The sequence below is a fragment of the Pelodiscus sinensis genome, chromosome 16 (genome assembly GCF_052426305.1).
Source record: "Pelodiscus sinensis isolate ZL-2025 chromosome 16, ASM5242630v1, whole genome shotgun sequence".
Classification (NCBI taxonomy): domain Eukaryota; kingdom Metazoa; phylum Chordata; order Testudines; family Trionychidae; genus Pelodiscus; species Pelodiscus sinensis.
This window is the reverse complement of record NC_143067.1, coordinates 10266707-10284158: the sequence shown is the minus strand read 5'-3', so window position 1 is coordinate 10284158 and position 17452 is coordinate 10266707. Positions and strand designations below refer to the sequence as shown.

Sequence of the window (17452 nt, the reverse complement as noted above, 5' to 3'; positions counted from 1 at the left end):
TTTTTGTCATTTTTATGCAATTTTTGGAAAACGAAGGTTTAAAACTCTGTGAAACTGAAACCAACTGCCTTAATGCAGTGATGACCAACTTCCAGCTTAATGAACTTGTCTTCTATTTACCTTTGATCCTGGCAATCCATCTATTCCCTTTTCTCCTTTGGGACCTGTGCTTCCTTGCTCTCCCTGAAAATAAGATAATTCACACTGAACCTCATCAGATATGAATGTTGAAGCCAAAACATCATGAGTCTAACTTGATAGGAGAGAAAGCAATTTTCTTAAGGTTACAGCACTTTTGTCTAATCTTAAACTTCAATACACATGCTGGAATGATCAAAGCTTTGCTTTTATTCCAAAATGTCTTCAAATGCTGCCTGTAGTCATAAGGGAATTGGGAAAATAAAATGAAGCTTTTAGGCTTTCAACACAGTAGCAAAGAACACATTCACTGGCAAATTAAAATTGCAGCCACCAAGAACATGTGGGCCCCATATTGGTAGACTTCCATGGAACTGAGTGAAGTTACTATAAGGACCACATGCAACCTGAGTTTTCAGGTCAGAGAAGTTCCCATTGGCTTTGCTTGATTCAGTTTTGCAAGAGTAGGTTCTAAATGATACCTCCTGGTGTATGTTTGCACTGCAATCACATGTTTGATTTAATCGAAGAGTGATTTAATTAATGTAATAATCTGAGTCATGACTTGCAGGGCTAGCCTGAGCTGAGGCTTGTGTTGCTGCAGCTTCACTGCTTTGGGATCCAAGATAGCTAGATTATAGTGCAGGCACGTCCTCAAAAGCTACAAATATACCCCTTGATTACAGCATAGACAAACTGGCATGCATATCATTTAGTTAATGACTGTCGACACTTTCAGGTCAATAGATAACAAATGACAAGTGAAAATATTTTAATTGCCATTAATACCCTAGGGCTCTGTCTACACTGGGCCACTTATTCCGGAAAATCAGCCGCTTTTCCGGAATAAGCTGCGAGCTGTCTACACTGGCCCTTGAATTTCCGGAAAAGCAACGACGCTCTACTGTACAAAATCAGACGCTATTCCGGAAAAACTATTCTTCTCCCGCTCAGGCATAAGTCCTTATTCCGGAACACTGTTCCGGAAAAGGGCCAGTGTAGACAGCCCAGTAGTCTTTTCCAGAAAAAAGCCCCGATCGCGAAAATGGTGATCGGGGCTCTTTTCCGGAAAAGCGCGTCTACATTGGCCGCAGACGCTTTTCCGGAAAAGCAGCCTGCCAATGTAGATGCCAGTGTAGACACAGCCTAGGTGTATAGATTACACATCTGTTGTTCCTCTTTTTGTTAATTTTTTCAGTTTCAGATGAAAAGTGTATGCTCTCTGGCCAGCAACGGGTCCCAGGTGGTGAAGGCAGCCACCACCAAGTGAACAGATATAAAGCTGAAATTTACCTTAGGCCCTTGAAGTCCTGGGTCTCCTGGAGTCCCATCATCACCCTGGTGAAATATAAATATGAATAATGTGTCCATCAAACCATGAGACTATACAGGTGTCAACATGCCAGCCAGTATCACCACTGGGCATGAGCTCAAATATACTCATCATCTTAACTGATATAGTCATGAGATTGGGCCAGATTTACAGGGCCTTTGGGCACCAATTGGGATTTTCATAAAAGCCTAAGCAGGTGAAGTGCCTGACTCCAATTGGAAGCCAACAAGCCTTTGCAAAGCTGGCTTATAATATATGCGAAGGTTCTGCCTGTACTTGGAAATTGAATGCATTGTATTCTCTAAGAATTCTAACTTGTTTAAAAGGAGATTCACAGGTTTAGCTTGTCACTTCCTTTCATTGTTACATTTAAAGATTGCACATAGTTAGAGAATGAGAGTTTAACTCTTAGATATTGAAGATTCTGAGCCCAGTTCTGCCCCCAAACACACAAGGCCTTGATTGCCTTAACTTAACTGACTTACTTAAGGGAATTAAGGAGGGAATAAGGCATCAACCTTTGGGGTTCATCTAGACTATGTGGAAGATTTGAAAGAGGATATGCATTTTCCATGGGAATTTGCATATCTTCTTCCGCTCTCACTTTCAAAAACGAAGCTTTCGAAAGTGAAAGTAATCCAGATGCGTTTTTTCCAGCAACCCTCCCCCTTTTTTGAAAAGCTGCATAAACCTCATTTTTTGAGGAAAAGCAGCTTTTCAAAAAAGGGGGGGCGGTTGCTGAAAAAAAAACCCACGTCTCGATTACTTTCACTTTCAAAAGTGAGATCAGAAGATATGCAAATTTCCGCAGAATTTGCATATCATCTTTTGAATCTTCCGTGTAGTCTAGATGAGCCCTTGGAGTTCTGGTTTCAGTTCTGTGGGAGATGCTGATATAGACCCGCCCGGGACACCAATATAAAAATGTGTTAAACAGGTTTGCTCATGCAAGGTTCCCTAGTTTTTAGAGGCTACTCAGAGCAACATTTGTCCTCTTCCTAGATCAGCGGTTCCTAACCTTTTCCAGATGGGGACCCATTTTGACAATTCAGGAAGACTTGGTGACCCAGGGCAATTCAAAAAATGTGTAAATGACTCCTTAAGAGCCACCTGGGGAGCCACCTGGTGACCCTTTTGAAATACAATGGTGACCCATATTTGGGTCCCGACCCATAGGTTGGGGAACCCTGTCCTAGGTGAACGGCCTGTCTCCTGTAGAAGAACAGTAGCTTCTGTGTAAGTTGCTCTCCCTTCCTTTCCAGAGAGTATACTTTCCTCCAAACACAGTGATTATGTTCAATGGCCTCCATTCCTCAGAGGATGATGATGTCTATTTGGTCAGTCCTACAAGAGAATTGGGCTGATGGAGAGCAGTATTGTCCAAAATTCACCCATTTTATTTTCAATTAATTCAGCAAAAGGGCTCACGTCTACTGCCTTGTGTGGAATTGGCTACTTTAGTCCTTGTCCCCTGGACTAATGTAATTACTGCATCTGGGCTGATCTTCATAATGAAAAACATGCTGATGGCACACAGTGTTTCAAGGTCACAGATCTGCTGTTCTTTAATTCAGTGTTTCTCAAAGTGGTCCATGAAACCACTTCGAGAAACTTGCTACTGGCCGATCCGGCATGTTTACTTACTGGCACCACGGCCATGGAGCCTCACAGGTCCTATTGGCTCCAGTTTACCATTGGCAGCCAAGGGGAGCTGCGGGAAGCGGCGTGGGCTGGGCCGCCACTTCCCATTGCTCCTCTAGGCTACAAATGGTGCACCGGGGCCAGTGGGAGCTGCGAGGCTCTGTGGCCATAGTGCCAGTAAGTACAGCTGGTCCTCGACTTATGAACGAGTTACGTTCCAAGCACTTGGTCATAACTCGATGTGTTTGTAAGTCAGACCCCATTCATTTCAATGGGACTGCGCTGTTCGTAAGCGCGTAAGTCGGGGCCGCGCTTAATGGGAGGCGGGTTGTAAATGCGGTTGGTCATACGTCGATGCATTTGTAAGTTGGGGACTGGCTGTAAATACACTGGAGCAGCCAGTTAGCAGGTTTCTCAAAGTGATTTCGTGGACCATTTTGAGAAACACTGCTTTAACTGAACACATGCTGGAAATCCTGAAGAAGATAAAGTGTGAATCAATGCAACCAACCATGACTAAGGCCTTCTTCAACCTGGTTTCTGCAAATGACTCTCAGAACCTTTTGTGAGCAACATTAAAAAAAAAAAAAGGAAAAAAAATCAATATTTTACCTTTCTCCCTGGAAAACCAGGCTCACCCTTCATAAACAAAAACAAACAAACAAAGGGAAATGAGAGAGGTAACATGAAATATAGTAATTAAGTCATATTAGTTTTAAAATTAACAGCTGAAGTGGAAATTTTGTTCTGCCGTAGAGCTACATTATCTTCTCCTGAAAAGCCAAAAAATCCACTGTTCCTACAACATGCTGAAATTAAAAAAGCAAATTCCCTCCTTATTCTGAATTTCATTGTTTTACTTCTCTTAACATTAGCATACTTTCTGTCCAGACAAGGCCATACAAAATACAGTTTTCAGTTTCCAGGTAATGGGCAGTTTTGAGTCCCTGGAATTCTTAGATATAATTGATGAAGAGAAGATTACATCACACTGAAAAAAAATGTGTGCAAACACTGCTCAGGCACATAGAAGCATTTTGAAGATTCTTTCCTTGTTAAAATTAAAGGTATAATAAAATATTTACTACCTACCTTTAGTCCCGAAGGTCCCCTTATGCCCTGTTAAAAGTAAAATTTATCTGTATATTTACTTGGAAATAAAACCGTTAAAAAATAGACCTATCAATGTTTACAGCTCTGTGGACATGGCGAGAATACCTATATCTGTTTTGGTTATTTCTGAATTAAACAAACACTCTTAGTACCAATGTAATGTATACCCACAAATAAGAAAGAAAATGCTTGGTAAAGGTTTACATTTTTTGTATGAAAATTGTTCCATACAGTGATTTAGAACCTAACTCAGTGCCCCTGTGCAGTTTTTTGGGTAAGATGGGGGGGGGGGGGGGGCAGAAACTGTGGCTCCATGCTCCCAGAAGGGAGGGGCTAGGGCAGAAGAGGTGGGGCTGGGCAGCTAGCTCTCAGAGCCGCATAGAGCATGTGGTACAGTGCTCTGGTGGTGAGTTAAAAGGCCTGGGGCGCCAGTCGCCACCACTGCCATGGTAGCAGCAGCGGCAACCCAGAGCTCTGGGCCCCTTTGAATCGCCAGGCCTATCAGTACCATAACTCTGGGCTAGACCTTCGCATAGAAAATAATTGAAGTGTTTCATGTAGACCTGAACAGCCCACGTGGGGCATTTTCTGTTCCATAGTAGGGCTCAAAAATATGGTTAACTGAGGATGTCTACCAAATCAATGTGTGTCAATAATATGCTGGTGGGGAAGCAGGCAACTGGTTAGTAAAGCAGCATAAAATAAGAGTAGCTTGTAAATATAGCAGTTTATGAGATAATATAGATAGATTACATTCCAGGCCCAAGGGCAAATTCATTCCTAACAAACAGGCACAACAACCATGTTCTATTGTCACATGGTAAGTCAGCAACACGAGTTATTCAGAGTGAGTCTCAGAATCGTAACAAACAGGTTTCCAAGCAGCTATTCTAGACATGGAAAAGGAAAATGGTCCAAAGGGAGTTAGAAAAACTGTAGGAAGCTTGGAAGGATGTCCCTTTACTCCATGGTTTGAGGAAATTAAGTTAGAGCTGTTGGAATCTTTGCAATAGATGGAAATGAACCATAGTTCAGTTTAAATATCGAGAGAGAGAGAGTAAACTGTCAGTTCAATACAAGTGGGGCTGCGTCTAGACTGGCATGATTTTGCGCAAATACTTTTAACGGAAAAGTTTTTCTGTTAAAAGTATTTGCGCAAGAGAGCGTCTACACTGACACGGATACTTTTGCGCAAAAGCACATATTTTGCGCAAAAGCATCCGTGCCAGTGTAGACGCTCTCTTGCGCAAGAAATCTCCAATGGCCATTTTAGCCATCGGGCTTTCTTGCGCAAAAAATTAACGTTGCTGTCTACACTGGCCCTCTTGCACGAGAATACTTGCGCAGGAGGGCTTATCCCTGAGCAGGAGCATCAGAGTATTTGTGCAAGAAGCATTGATTTTGTACAGTACAAGGTCAGTGTTCTTGTGCAAATACTCGTGGCCAGTGTAGACGCAGCCTGGGAGTCTGACCACAGAATTAAAAGAAATGCAGGGCTACAGGGAATGCAAAGGTCATCTAGTCCAGCAGAAAGGACCAAGTAAACCTAAATCACCTTTATTCTTGACAGATGTTTGTTTAACGTTCTTAAAAACCCCCAATGATGGGGATTCCACAATGTCCCGCAGAAACCTAATCCAGAGTTAAATTACCCTTATACTTAGCAAGCTTTTCTCAATATCTAGACTGTATCTCTTTGCTGCAGATTAAATCAGTTACATGTCCTACCTTCAGTGGACATGGAGAACAATTGATCCCTATCTTCTTTATAACAACCTTTCACGTATTTGGAGACTGTCATCAGTCTCCCCCTTAGTCTTCTTTTCTGAAGACTAAACATGCCCATTAAAAAAAATCTTCAGGCTTTTTTTAACCCTTTTATCAATTTTGTTGCATTCCTCTGGACTGTCTCCAAAGTGGGGTGCCCAGAATTGGACACAATACTCTGAGGTCTCACCAGTGTCAACGGGAGCAGGATAATTACTTCCCACGTCTTTCATATAACACTCCTGCTCACACGCTCCGGAATATTAGCCTTTTTCACAACTGCAGCCATTGCTGACTCAATTTGTGATCCATTATCCCCTCATCTTTTCCCACAGTATTGCCACCTGGCCAATTATTCCCCATTTCATAAAAAAAATTAAAAAACAATGAGTGGGCTTGTAGCACCTTAGAGACTATCAAAATATGTATATAGTATCGTGCCTCGGGGTCATGGCCTGAAGTTCAGCTCCCCCCACCCACAGCAGGGAGCCTCACTGGCACTCTAGCGCCGCACTCTCCCTCCCCAGGTTGGAGCACCAGCGCTGTCTTCCTGCTGGGGGTGGGAGGGAAGCCCTGAGCCTCACTGCTGGATCCAGCTCATGGGGGGAAGCAAGTATCTCTGTGTGCTGTCACACTCCCCTCCCACATTTCCCCCCTTCCGCTGGGGCAATGGCAACACATGGATACACTGCCTGGAGGTTTTCGCTTTTGCTCCCATTGGCCAAACTGCGGCCAATGGGAGCAGTGGGAGGCGGTGTCTGTGACATTGTTACGCGACCTCCGAGCATGATGCTATATAAACTTTTTGTTAGCCTCTAAGGTGCTACAGGACCACTCTTTTTTTTTTTTTTAAAGTTACAGACTAACAAGCTACCCACCCCTCTGAGACTCTTCCTATTTCAGTTACACCTGACCTTACCCACTCTACTGTGGAGGACACCTCTTTTAACTCAAACATATCCAAGTAAATTCAGCAAAGGCCTTGCAGCCTAACTCAAAGTGCTTTTTCTCTTCCATATTTTCTCTTGTCAACACAGCAAATCTGTTGACAGTAAATTCTTCATGGCGATTTCTTTGCTTCTTCTTCTGCTTCTACTTGAGATACCCAGAATATTTTCCCTTTGGCTGTCTCTACACTGGCATGAATTTCCGGAAATGCTTAAAACGGAATACTATTCCGTTTTCAGTTTTTCCGGAAAAGGAGCGTCTACATTGGCAGGCTGCTTTTCCGGAAAAGCCCTTTTTCCGGAAAAGCATCTGTGGCCAATGTAGACGCGCTTTTCCGGAAAAGACTACTGGGCTGTCTACACTGGCCCTTTTCCGGAACAGTGTTCCAGAATAAGGACTTATGCCCGAGTGGGAGCGGAATAGTTTTTCCGGAATAGCGGCTGATTTTGTACAGTAGAGTATCATTGCTTTTCCGGAAATTCAAGGGCCAATGTAGACAGCTCGCAGCTTATTCTGGAAAAACGGCTGATTTTCTGGAATAAGTGGCCCAGTGTAGACACAGCCTTTGGTTCTTTAGAACATAAGAACAGCCATATTGGGTCAGACCAAAGGTCCATCTATCCCAGTGTCCTCTCTTCTGACATTGGCCAGTGCCAGATGCCCCATAGGGAGTGAACAGAACAGGAAATCATCAAGTGATCCCTCTCCTATCATCCATTTCCAGCCCCTGACAAACAGAGGCTAGGGACACCATTCCTACCCATTCTGGCTAACCTCCATGGATTTATCTAGTTCTTTTTTTGAACCTTGTTAAAGTCCTGGTCTTTACAGCATCAGTCCTGGTCTTCACAAAATCTTTGCCCAACTTTCAGATGCTCTGCTCCTTTGCTGAATAATCTTGCTTTTTGTTGCCTATGACAAAAGTAGATAATCCAGAGGTGTAAAAAGTACCCCCAAGCCCAAATATATTTAATGCTGCAAAGGTGTAATACTTCATGGCCTTCCAAATGGTTCAATACTCAGAATTTATTTTTCTCTCAACCTTCTTTTCTTGGCCTGAAGAAGCTGTAGGAAATTGAGTGAAAATAATCCATATTTGCCAACAGTGTCCCTTAAGAATAAACCTGCTCCTGAAAAATATAAACTTTGTTCTAGGGGAGTTGGGTGGCACCAATGAATCTGTCAGCCATATTTCATTCCCAAATTTCACTATTAAAATCGTGGGTGAAACTCTTAGTATCATAGCTGCAATGATGCTAGTCAGTAGCATTAATAACATTTTCACCAATTTTTTTAAAAAAAATCTCAGTGGAAATAAAAATTACCCCCATCTTCACAAAAGGTAAAAATACTTCCTTGACTAATCAGAATCCAAATTTTGAAAGTATGGGATGATGCAGGGGGAGGAAGGAGGACTGTGGAAATTGAGGTCAAAGGAGCTTTCTGGAAGAGCTGTAAGAAGAGACACTCACCTCTTTTGTTTATGGAGGTGCAGGGTCTTATGGTGCATCTGAGAGAGTTGATGCATCAAGGCCGTATCTGATTGGTTCAGTTTCCTGTACAACTTTCTAAGCTGAACCCTCTGGTCATGGGTAGCTTTGTACAATAGCTCTGTACTTTTTAATTAGCAAGCAATGGTGCAAACAATAAAATTGGCTCTTTGTGGTTACAGAGGAGAGTGAAAAGCTACAAGGCAAAAGCTACATGCACGTCTGAGTTAGATAAACATTCCACACTAGCGAAGCATAATTAATCCATCAGTGCCTACATTAACATGGTAGGAAGAATACTACTAACCATCACTCCAGCTTCCCCCTGCTCTCCTCTCAAGCCCTGGGGAAAGAGGATAACCAAGTCAGTGAAGTTGATTATGGCTATTTACACCAAAACACCTCATCCTCCAAAAAGTTAGAAAAATAGTTACTGAGCGGTTCACTGATTTAAAAAAAAAAAGAATTTCCCATGAGTTGAAGATTTGCAATGGGCTGGGTGAACGTTGCTCATCAAAGAGGAGATAAACCTTGCTTTTTAAAAATTTTTTAAAAATATTCTGATTTCAGATTTTCTGCTGAGAATACTACACAACCTCCCTCTCCCACACCTCCCATCTCTAGCCCACAGTATGATTTCGCTTATTGTGAAGCTACCGTTTCTCTAACAACCAGACGCTTATAGAGAATTAAAGACACTTGTCAGGTTACAGCCAGAGGGATCGTTAGAAGCAGCTCTTATGCCACCTGTGTGACTATTCTCCTCCAGTTGTAATCAGAAAAGAGAAACTCTAAAGTTTGTGGGCTGAATCCTGCCCTCTGTTAAAAGCCTAGAAGTGATGAGCACTGCTGGCATCATGCAGGATGGACCCTGTGGACAGGCAGCCATGTTGCACGTTAGGGTAAACACTATTGCCCGCTTTAAAGAGAAGCGCACATCCTTTGTTAGCAAGTACTGCAGAGGGTGGGGCCTGGCATCCTGGGTAATTGACTTATTTCATAATTAGCTCCCTCCCCTAAAGGTCTGAAGGGCTAGGTGAGAATGCTATCCTGATGCAGCATTGAAGAATAGGAGAAGGGGGAGGGAGGGGACTCCTTACATCTTCTTCCCTCACTAGTACCTTCACATGGCCCACACAGGCATGGCCCTGTGCCAGGTGGCTCACAGATTAAGTATAATAGGAGTATACTGTTGGCATTCATAGAAAGCCCCCATTCTGTTTTACAATGTATTTATCATTCCTTACAGGTAGGCCCTGTGGTCCCCTGGGGCCATCTTTTCCTGTATCCCCAGGGGGTCCTCTTGCACCTGGTGGTCCTGGGGGACCTGGTGGGCCAGCTGCTCCATCTTGACCTTGATCACCCTGTTGGAAGTTCAGACAAGCACTGTGATGTGGGGAAAAAACACCACCAGAAGGGCTAACGGCAAACAAACTACACTGAGCAGGGGAGAAACCAGCAGAAGGCATGCTAGGGGGATGGCTTCTTCTGATACCACCACCAAAACTGTTTGAATGTTTATCCCATAGTGATGGTTAAAATTTGAAGACAGCCAGTTATGGTGTGTGTGTGTGTGTGTGTGCATGCACATGTAGGTGAGGAGGGCTCCTCCGTGCGGATCATGGCTCACATCTCAGTCTAGCTTTAATGCATGGCGACAATAGGGTAAATCTAACTGGATGATTTTTAAGGTGAATATCTTGGTACAGCTTCCTCGTAAAAGACTGGGACCATTCTTCCAGGATGCTGTAAACACTCCACGGGGACATTGCACATTTTGGAGGAAATTACTGTAGGCAACTGAAAGATTTCTTTTTTTCTTAAATAGGAGACAGCAGCAAGAACCTGTGAAAGACTCAGGTTCCTCCCAAGTCTGGGTGTGTATCAATTTTAGAAGACTACAGCTTTAGGTCAAAATTATGTTCTTAGATCTGCAAGCAGATCTCATCTCTGATAAATGCACAAAGCTGATGGGCAGATCCCAAGGAAGTTTGCCCCTTAGAGATTTATTGGCATGCAAGGTACTTTTTTTGCTCCTGGGTGACCCAATACATAATGGGGATCATGGCCAAGATTTTCAACACAGGTATCTTGGATATCTAATTTAGGCTCCACAGTTAGGGACCCAAATAACCTGATTTTCAGAAATGTTGTATATTCAACACCTCCCTTTGACCTGACCCATATTTTTCCAAAGACCATCCCAATAGATTCTCGTACTGAATGTTCCAATCATGCAGCCCCTATTTAGACAAGAGGTCCAAAGGCCATTACAGTCTTTATTCATTTTTTCCTGATCCCTTTTTGGGGATTTTGACCCTCACCTTTCAACAGGAGTTTTGTCTGAATACATTGCACCAGACCGTGCCCCATAAATACAAGCATAGAAAACACTAGTTTAACATTAATATCTGAGAGTATGTCTAGACTGCATCCCTCTGTTGGCAAAGGAATGCAGATTAGGCAGGTCGATATTGCAAAGGAGGCAGGGATTTAAATATCTTGTGCCTAATTTGCATAAAAATGGCCACCACGTTTTGCTGACTCAGCACTTTGTCGGCAAAAAGCAGCAGTCTAGAGGAGGATCTGTTGAGAAAGAAAGCCTTTTACGACAGATCCCTTATGCTTCCTTGCAGGTGGTTTACAGGACCTGTCAAAAAAGGCTTTCTTTCTCGACAGATCCCCCGCGAGACTGCCGCTTTTTGCCAACAAAGTGCTGAGTCAGCAAAATGCGGCGGCCGTTTTTATGCAAATTAGGCGCGGATATTTAAATCCCTGCCTCCTTTGCAATATCGACCTGCCTAATCTGCATCCCTTTGCCAACAGAGGGATGCAGTCTAGACATACCCTGAATGTTAAAGCACACACTTGATATGCCTACTTCAAACACTTTTGTACTACCACAACTTAGTAGATAATAAAGGAACCAAAAAACATATTAAATGACATCCCTTTAGTACAACTGAAATGTAATGAAATTAAAATGCTCCACTTGCACCATACTTCGCCAGTAGATAAAGAAAAGATTAACCTATGTCTCCACTTGCAATTTTAACACTGACGAATTTGGTAACAATACACTTGTTTCACTTAACATCCAGCAAAGCTTAGTCAGAAGGAGGAGCACTCCTGATTTCAGCATGAAGTTTACAACTCAGATTATCCTGTAGCCCAGCCTCTACGATGCAAGTTGATTGTTAACAATAAAAATCCCTATGGATCATAACTCTTTAACATCTGGCTGGGATACCAATCTGAACCAGACAGGAACAGTTTAATATGGTCTACTCACAAATCAGGGACCAGGGTGGAGTTTTTAGAAGTGCTTATGTGAATTGGGAGCACAAATCCCATTGCCATTCAACATGATTCATGCTCCTAAATCACTCAGAGGCTTGAAAATTCCACTGTAAATCCTGAATTTTGTTTCAGCCAGAACGTCTCTCACTGAATTTTGCCTAAGCAAAAATTTTAGGTAAGACGTTCAGATTTGGACTGATCTTCTATTTTATGGTGTGGTTACTATTATTCGTATGGTACAAGTATAGCATATAGAATTATCCTTATCCTCCCCCTCCTCCCAAAGACTCACTCAAAGAGCCAGTACCTTAAGGCCTTACTTTTCACTCCTTTCTTACATAGGCAGAACTCGTACTACCTTCACATAGCGTATTAGTTGAATAAAAACTGAGCTGGCCTCTTAGGATTTGGTTCATCATATTTATAACTTTCAAGGTGCTATTAGCTAATAAGGAAATGTAACTCAGAAGGAAGCACAGCAAGCCAGAATAAGCAGATTTAACACGTCTACCTTAAGGATTCGTCGGCTAAAGACATGCTGGTCATTAGAGAGAAATCCATGATTGAGGCGAGGAAAAACCATCTAGCCAGGTAAATGGGACGTGGAGCGTGAAAGATCAAGAAGTCAAGACAAAGGTTACAGCAGGGGAGTGATTTTTAAAAGGTGCAGTTAATATTTATCTTACAACGTAACTTTGCCAAGAAATAAAGAAATGACACCAGAGGAAATAACCAAGAAAGAGAAATAGTGAGGTCTTTAAGGTCTTCGTGTCAACTGGAGACTTTTAGCAAACACACACACGAGAGTGAATTCTTTCCATTCACTAAATGCAGAGGAGGAAACTCAGAGTTGGCAGGGCACAGAAGGTTCCCACATATCAGAGCTTCACTATACAATAAATGCATTATTCCAATAAAACACAATGGAAGATAAGGCCCACTGCAAGATAACCCCATATCTCTGGACAGCAAATACAGGCAGTCCCCGGGTTATGTACAAGATAGGGACTGTAGGTTTGTTCTTAAGTTGAATTTGTATGTAAGTCGGAACTGGTACATATTGTAAGGGAAACTCTAGCCAAACATTTCTCCAGAGCTCAGTTTTATTCTCCCACACCTCACTTCCCTCAGTCCTTTATTCTCAAGCTGAGGTGTCTGCTGAGAAAAGCCGCTCTGCGTCTCCCTGGTCTGCTGGGGGGGGGGGGGGCGCTAGCTCCGCGTTTCCCTGGTCGTCTGGGGGGAAGCAGCTAGTGCGGGGTTGCCTCACCCCCTTTGTAAGTAGGGATCCGATGTAAGTCGGATCCATGTAACCCAGGGACTGCCTGTACATTATATTTCCTCAGTAGATATAATGACTATTAATTCATTCCTCTGCACCCGATCTGCTAATACATCTCACACATTTTCTGGATGAAAAACAATCTAATCAAGCAAATGTCCCCATTCATTGCTGTCTTTTTGGCCACTGCATGTATCTATAAAGAAATGCAATGCCATTTAATTTCTGAAGAGACAAGGTGGGACCAACTTCTGTTGGTGAAAGAGGCAAGTTTTGAGCTACACAAAAGTTGGCCCAATAAAAGATATTACCTCACCCGCCTTCTCTCTCATATCATGGCCATAAATGGCTACAACAAGATCTCAGACATTTCATTTAATATGGACTCTTTTTTTTTCTTCTATTTCACATGCATGAAACTTTAAGTAAAAAAAAATACCATGGGCTGAGTGTAGTTGAATATGACCCATCTGTGTTCTAACTTTCTATCTGCAATTTGAGTTTGGCGAATGCAAAATCACTTAGTTTTTCTTTCTTGAGAGGAGACCAAAGGATACTTTTCCAGCTTCACTCTCAACTACAGACTGTGGAAATATTTTTGTCAGCTTAACCATGTAGTCTGTTGCTTGTCAGCGTATGTTCCTGTAACTTTCCATGGTACCAGGATAGAACACACACGATCAATAACATCTTTCTTCAAGGAGCACTGACACTGCTGCAGACAAGGGCTAAACACTTAATTGAAGGTGGAAGTGCTTGGTGATTGGCAGCTGAGTTTGTGTGAGTGATTGAGTGGCAGTCTACAGCTTCTTGACACCTTCTTGACATGTTCAGATGATGATTTCTGTCTCCTAAACTGTTAAGCCAATATGATATTAATTAAGCTGTCATCAGTTGGGCTGTTACCTCCTGGCAGCGGCTTCCTCATTTTTGGCAAAGCTCTCAATTTTCCCTTTAACTTTCCCATAAACTGAGCCCTTCTAATGACTCTCACTGTAGTATCTTTCCCCCTGCTGACTGGAGGTCTGTTACTTGAACAGGCAGCAATGCATACACAAAAATCATAATGTTTCTGCCTTCTCAAGAACAAACCATCTCATTCTGGCCACACGCACCAAATCTCTACTTGCCCATATGTTCCCAAGTCCATCACTCGTTTGAGCTTAAGTCACCTGTCTACACCTCTGTATTGTCAGAGAAAATGAGATCATACACTATGGGACAATCAATACATCCAGCCTGGATAAAAGAGGGGCTTGTTTAGAGAGAATAACAGTACCTTTGGGAAACAGAACTATATCTTTAAGTGGTGGGTAGTCAATTCCCTATGGCAATATCCTGCTGAGGCTAGTTCATCTCTCACAATTTAAGGCTGGGGTCTAACATGAGATGAATATTTACTGTTCATAAATGAAAGAAAACTTCACAGGAAAAGTTACTGATCTTGAAAACACTTATGCATACAATTGGCATTGCCAAGAAAAGTTACACAGGTAAGTGTTTGCAGAATCGGGCACTCAGCTCTCAAAAATTAGCACAGAATACCTGTTTTAGGTAACAACGTGAGTAAGAATTACATCCAATGTATGCAATGATCTGTTTTGGCACACATTTTACACAGGCACTGGTTATAGAAAATAAAGCCCTAATTAAATGCATTACATACATCCAAGAATAGAAATAGAGTGCACAGCAATGAATTTCAGTATTTAATCTGTATCTGCATTGACCTCATTTTCATTATATATGTTTTCTCTAGAATATTAATGAGTATTTTTGTTTTTAGTTTTTTCAGTCCCAACATAACGGTGCTATTTTTATATTAAGTCTTGCATTAAATAGACTATTTCCCCCTTCCTCATTCTATTTTACTGAACAGGCTCTTATTAGATACATTACCAGTTATCTCTCCTTTTTTATTCTTATTACCAATCATTTATTCTATCTGATTCCTTATTCTTTTGATTATCATCACAACGAACTGTGACATTGCTTCCTCTATCAGCTAGGAAACAACTTTAGGAAATCAGGCTACCATTGAGGCTGTAGATATAATATAGGCTCAGTTATGGAAACTTAGCTACTGGGCCAGATGGTACCAAAGGACAGCACATTTTAGGGTCAGGAACAGAAGAGCAGAGCAGTGATCCTTAGAAGCTCAGATGCCTCTGATTTATTTGTGAACCACAAATCTCTAGGACCAGAATTTGATTGCTTAACTGTGCTGCTGAGGATCCACAGCCAGAGATTCTCTAGGGACACAACACGTTGAGAAACTGGGGCACAAACACATTTCGCAACACGAACACTTCTGAATGCACATTGTTTTTATGGGTAATTGACAACATCTGTGAATTGCTTTCAGCCTATTTTTAGTTACATAAGACAACTGCTGCACAACCGCTCAAGAGGTTTTATAATGAATCCACCACCGTGACACTCCATAAAGCGGAGCAGGTCATTGGGGAATCAAACCCGGTTAGTCATGAGACACTTTGTGGTTAGGGATGTTCAATTTAGATTAATTAACTAATCGAATAGTCGATGGGATTTCCATCGACTATTTGATTAGTGCAGTGGTCTCCAACCTTTTTACACCCAAGATCACTTTTTAAATGACAGAACCAGCCAAGATTTACTGCCCCACCCCTTCCTTGAAGCCCCGCCCCTTCCTTGAAGCCCCGCCCTCTCTATTCTCCTCCTCTCCATCACTTGCTATCTCCAATCCTTATGCTGCTACTTTCCCCCCCAATTCTTCTGTAGGAAGAAGTTTTCCAAACATTTGGCCTGTCTAGACTGGACCAAATGTCAGAAAAACACTTTCTTTTGCTGGAGGTAGGTAGTGGGGTTTCTTGGGAGTGGGGCTGAAATGGAGGGTGAGGGGGGACCCGAACGCCTCACGATCGACTGGTCAAGGCCTCGCGATCGACTGGTTGGTGACCATGGGATTAGTGTATAAGGGCATCTCCATCTTTGAACTGTAGCAAGAGCCCTACTGGGGGTCTCCCTGCAGCACTTCAGCCTTGGAACTGTACATTTCAAAAAGGAAGCCCTGCAGGGAGCGCAGAACTCCCCTGCTGGCCCTGCGCTCCCTGCGGGCCTGAGCCTTCTTCCTTTGACTTCCTGCTATGTAGACAGCACCAAAAGCCGAGTTAAGCTATTTCAACTTAAGCTACGCAATTGACGTAGCTGAAGTTGTGTAGCTTAATTCGACTTTAGCTCTGCTGTGCAGACGCACCCTGAGACATTAGAGATGATTATATAAGAACATCCAAGCCTATGAGCCTGAATGTTCCCGTCCTACGGGAATACAGGGCAATAAACTCCATGTCAGAAGAAGCCCTAAACTTCAGCATCTGAGGAAGTAAGTTGTAGCTCACAAAAGCTTATGCTCCTATGCCCTAATAAATGTGTTAAGTCTTTAAAGTGCCATTGGACTCCTTGTTATTTCTATGTCTGTTTCCCATCACACATGGCCAGTAAGCATATTTCTGGTAGCCTGGCCCCACCTCTAGGTTATACAGGAGAAGTTTATATAATATTGTCTTGAAATTAAAAAAAGATAATTCTTCTGCCAAAGCTACTGAAAGACTCTGTCACAAAATGCCACCATCTACCACTGCATGGTGACAAGACCCACCCGAATTTTAAATCCTCTTCTTAAGGTGCCACCTAATGTAATTCTAATAGTGTGCAGGCTCAGTTTAACAGGTGCTCTGCTTCCCTCCTCCCCCAAACACACACCCGAAACACTTCTCCAGCAGAACACAGTTCACTGCAGCAAGTTCTCAAAATAAGTTTGTGAAGAAGCAATAGGGAGCTCCACAGATCAACCAAGTGAGCTCCAGCTCATGAAAGCTTATGCCCAAATAAACCTGTTTGTCTTTAAGATGTCACAGGACTCCTTACTGTTGGATTTTTTTTCTCGAAATTTTAATTTTCTAGACAGATAACAATAGCATATCCTGACAATACACCTCCCACCGACAGTGCTGTGCAGTAACAGAGTAATTACCACACAAGTATTCATTCAGTTGGGTAATATGGAGAAGCCACTTGGATGGTATAAAGTTCCCTCCCCTTTTCAGGCCGAAGGTTTTCTTCTGCGTACCAAGAGTTCCTTCACTTTATCCACTTTTCCCTCCTTCATGTCTCTACATCAGTGATGGGCAACTTGTGGCCTGCAGGCCGCATGCAGCTTATCGGGGTTCTATTCATGGCTCGTGAGACATTTTGTGTACTGTTGCCCACGCACGGGGTTGCCAGATTTCACTAGTTTCCCTCTGCATAGTTTTTTTCCTACCAGTACAGGCTGAACCTCTCTAATCCAGAACTATCTCATCTAGAAACATCTGTTGTCCAGAATGATTTTTTTTAGCCAGATGTCCACAATTCACGGGTATGGCCAAGTTTCCCCCAGTCCCATATAGTTTATTTACAGCC

At 42.6% G+C, this 17452-nt stretch overlaps 1 protein-coding gene across 1 annotated transcript in view; it reads right to left on the bottom strand.

The window, feature by feature from the left end:
• COL23A1 (collagen type XXIII alpha 1 chain) overlaps positions 1-17452 on the bottom strand; it is a 394193-nt gene that overhangs the window by 34114 nt on the left and 342627 nt on the right. The window contains exons 9-14 of the mRNA XM_089769470.1: positions 9678-9794; positions 8738-8773; positions 4205-4231; positions 3725-3751; positions 1432-1476; positions 121-183 (exon numbers count right to left, since the gene is read on the bottom strand). Coding sequence (XP_089625596.1) covers positions 121-183; positions 1432-1476; positions 3725-3751; positions 4205-4231; positions 8738-8773; positions 9678-9794 — 315 coding nt within the window. The remainder of the gene's footprint in view (positions 1-120; positions 184-1431; positions 1477-3724; positions 3752-4204; positions 4232-8737; positions 8774-9677; positions 9795-17452) is intronic.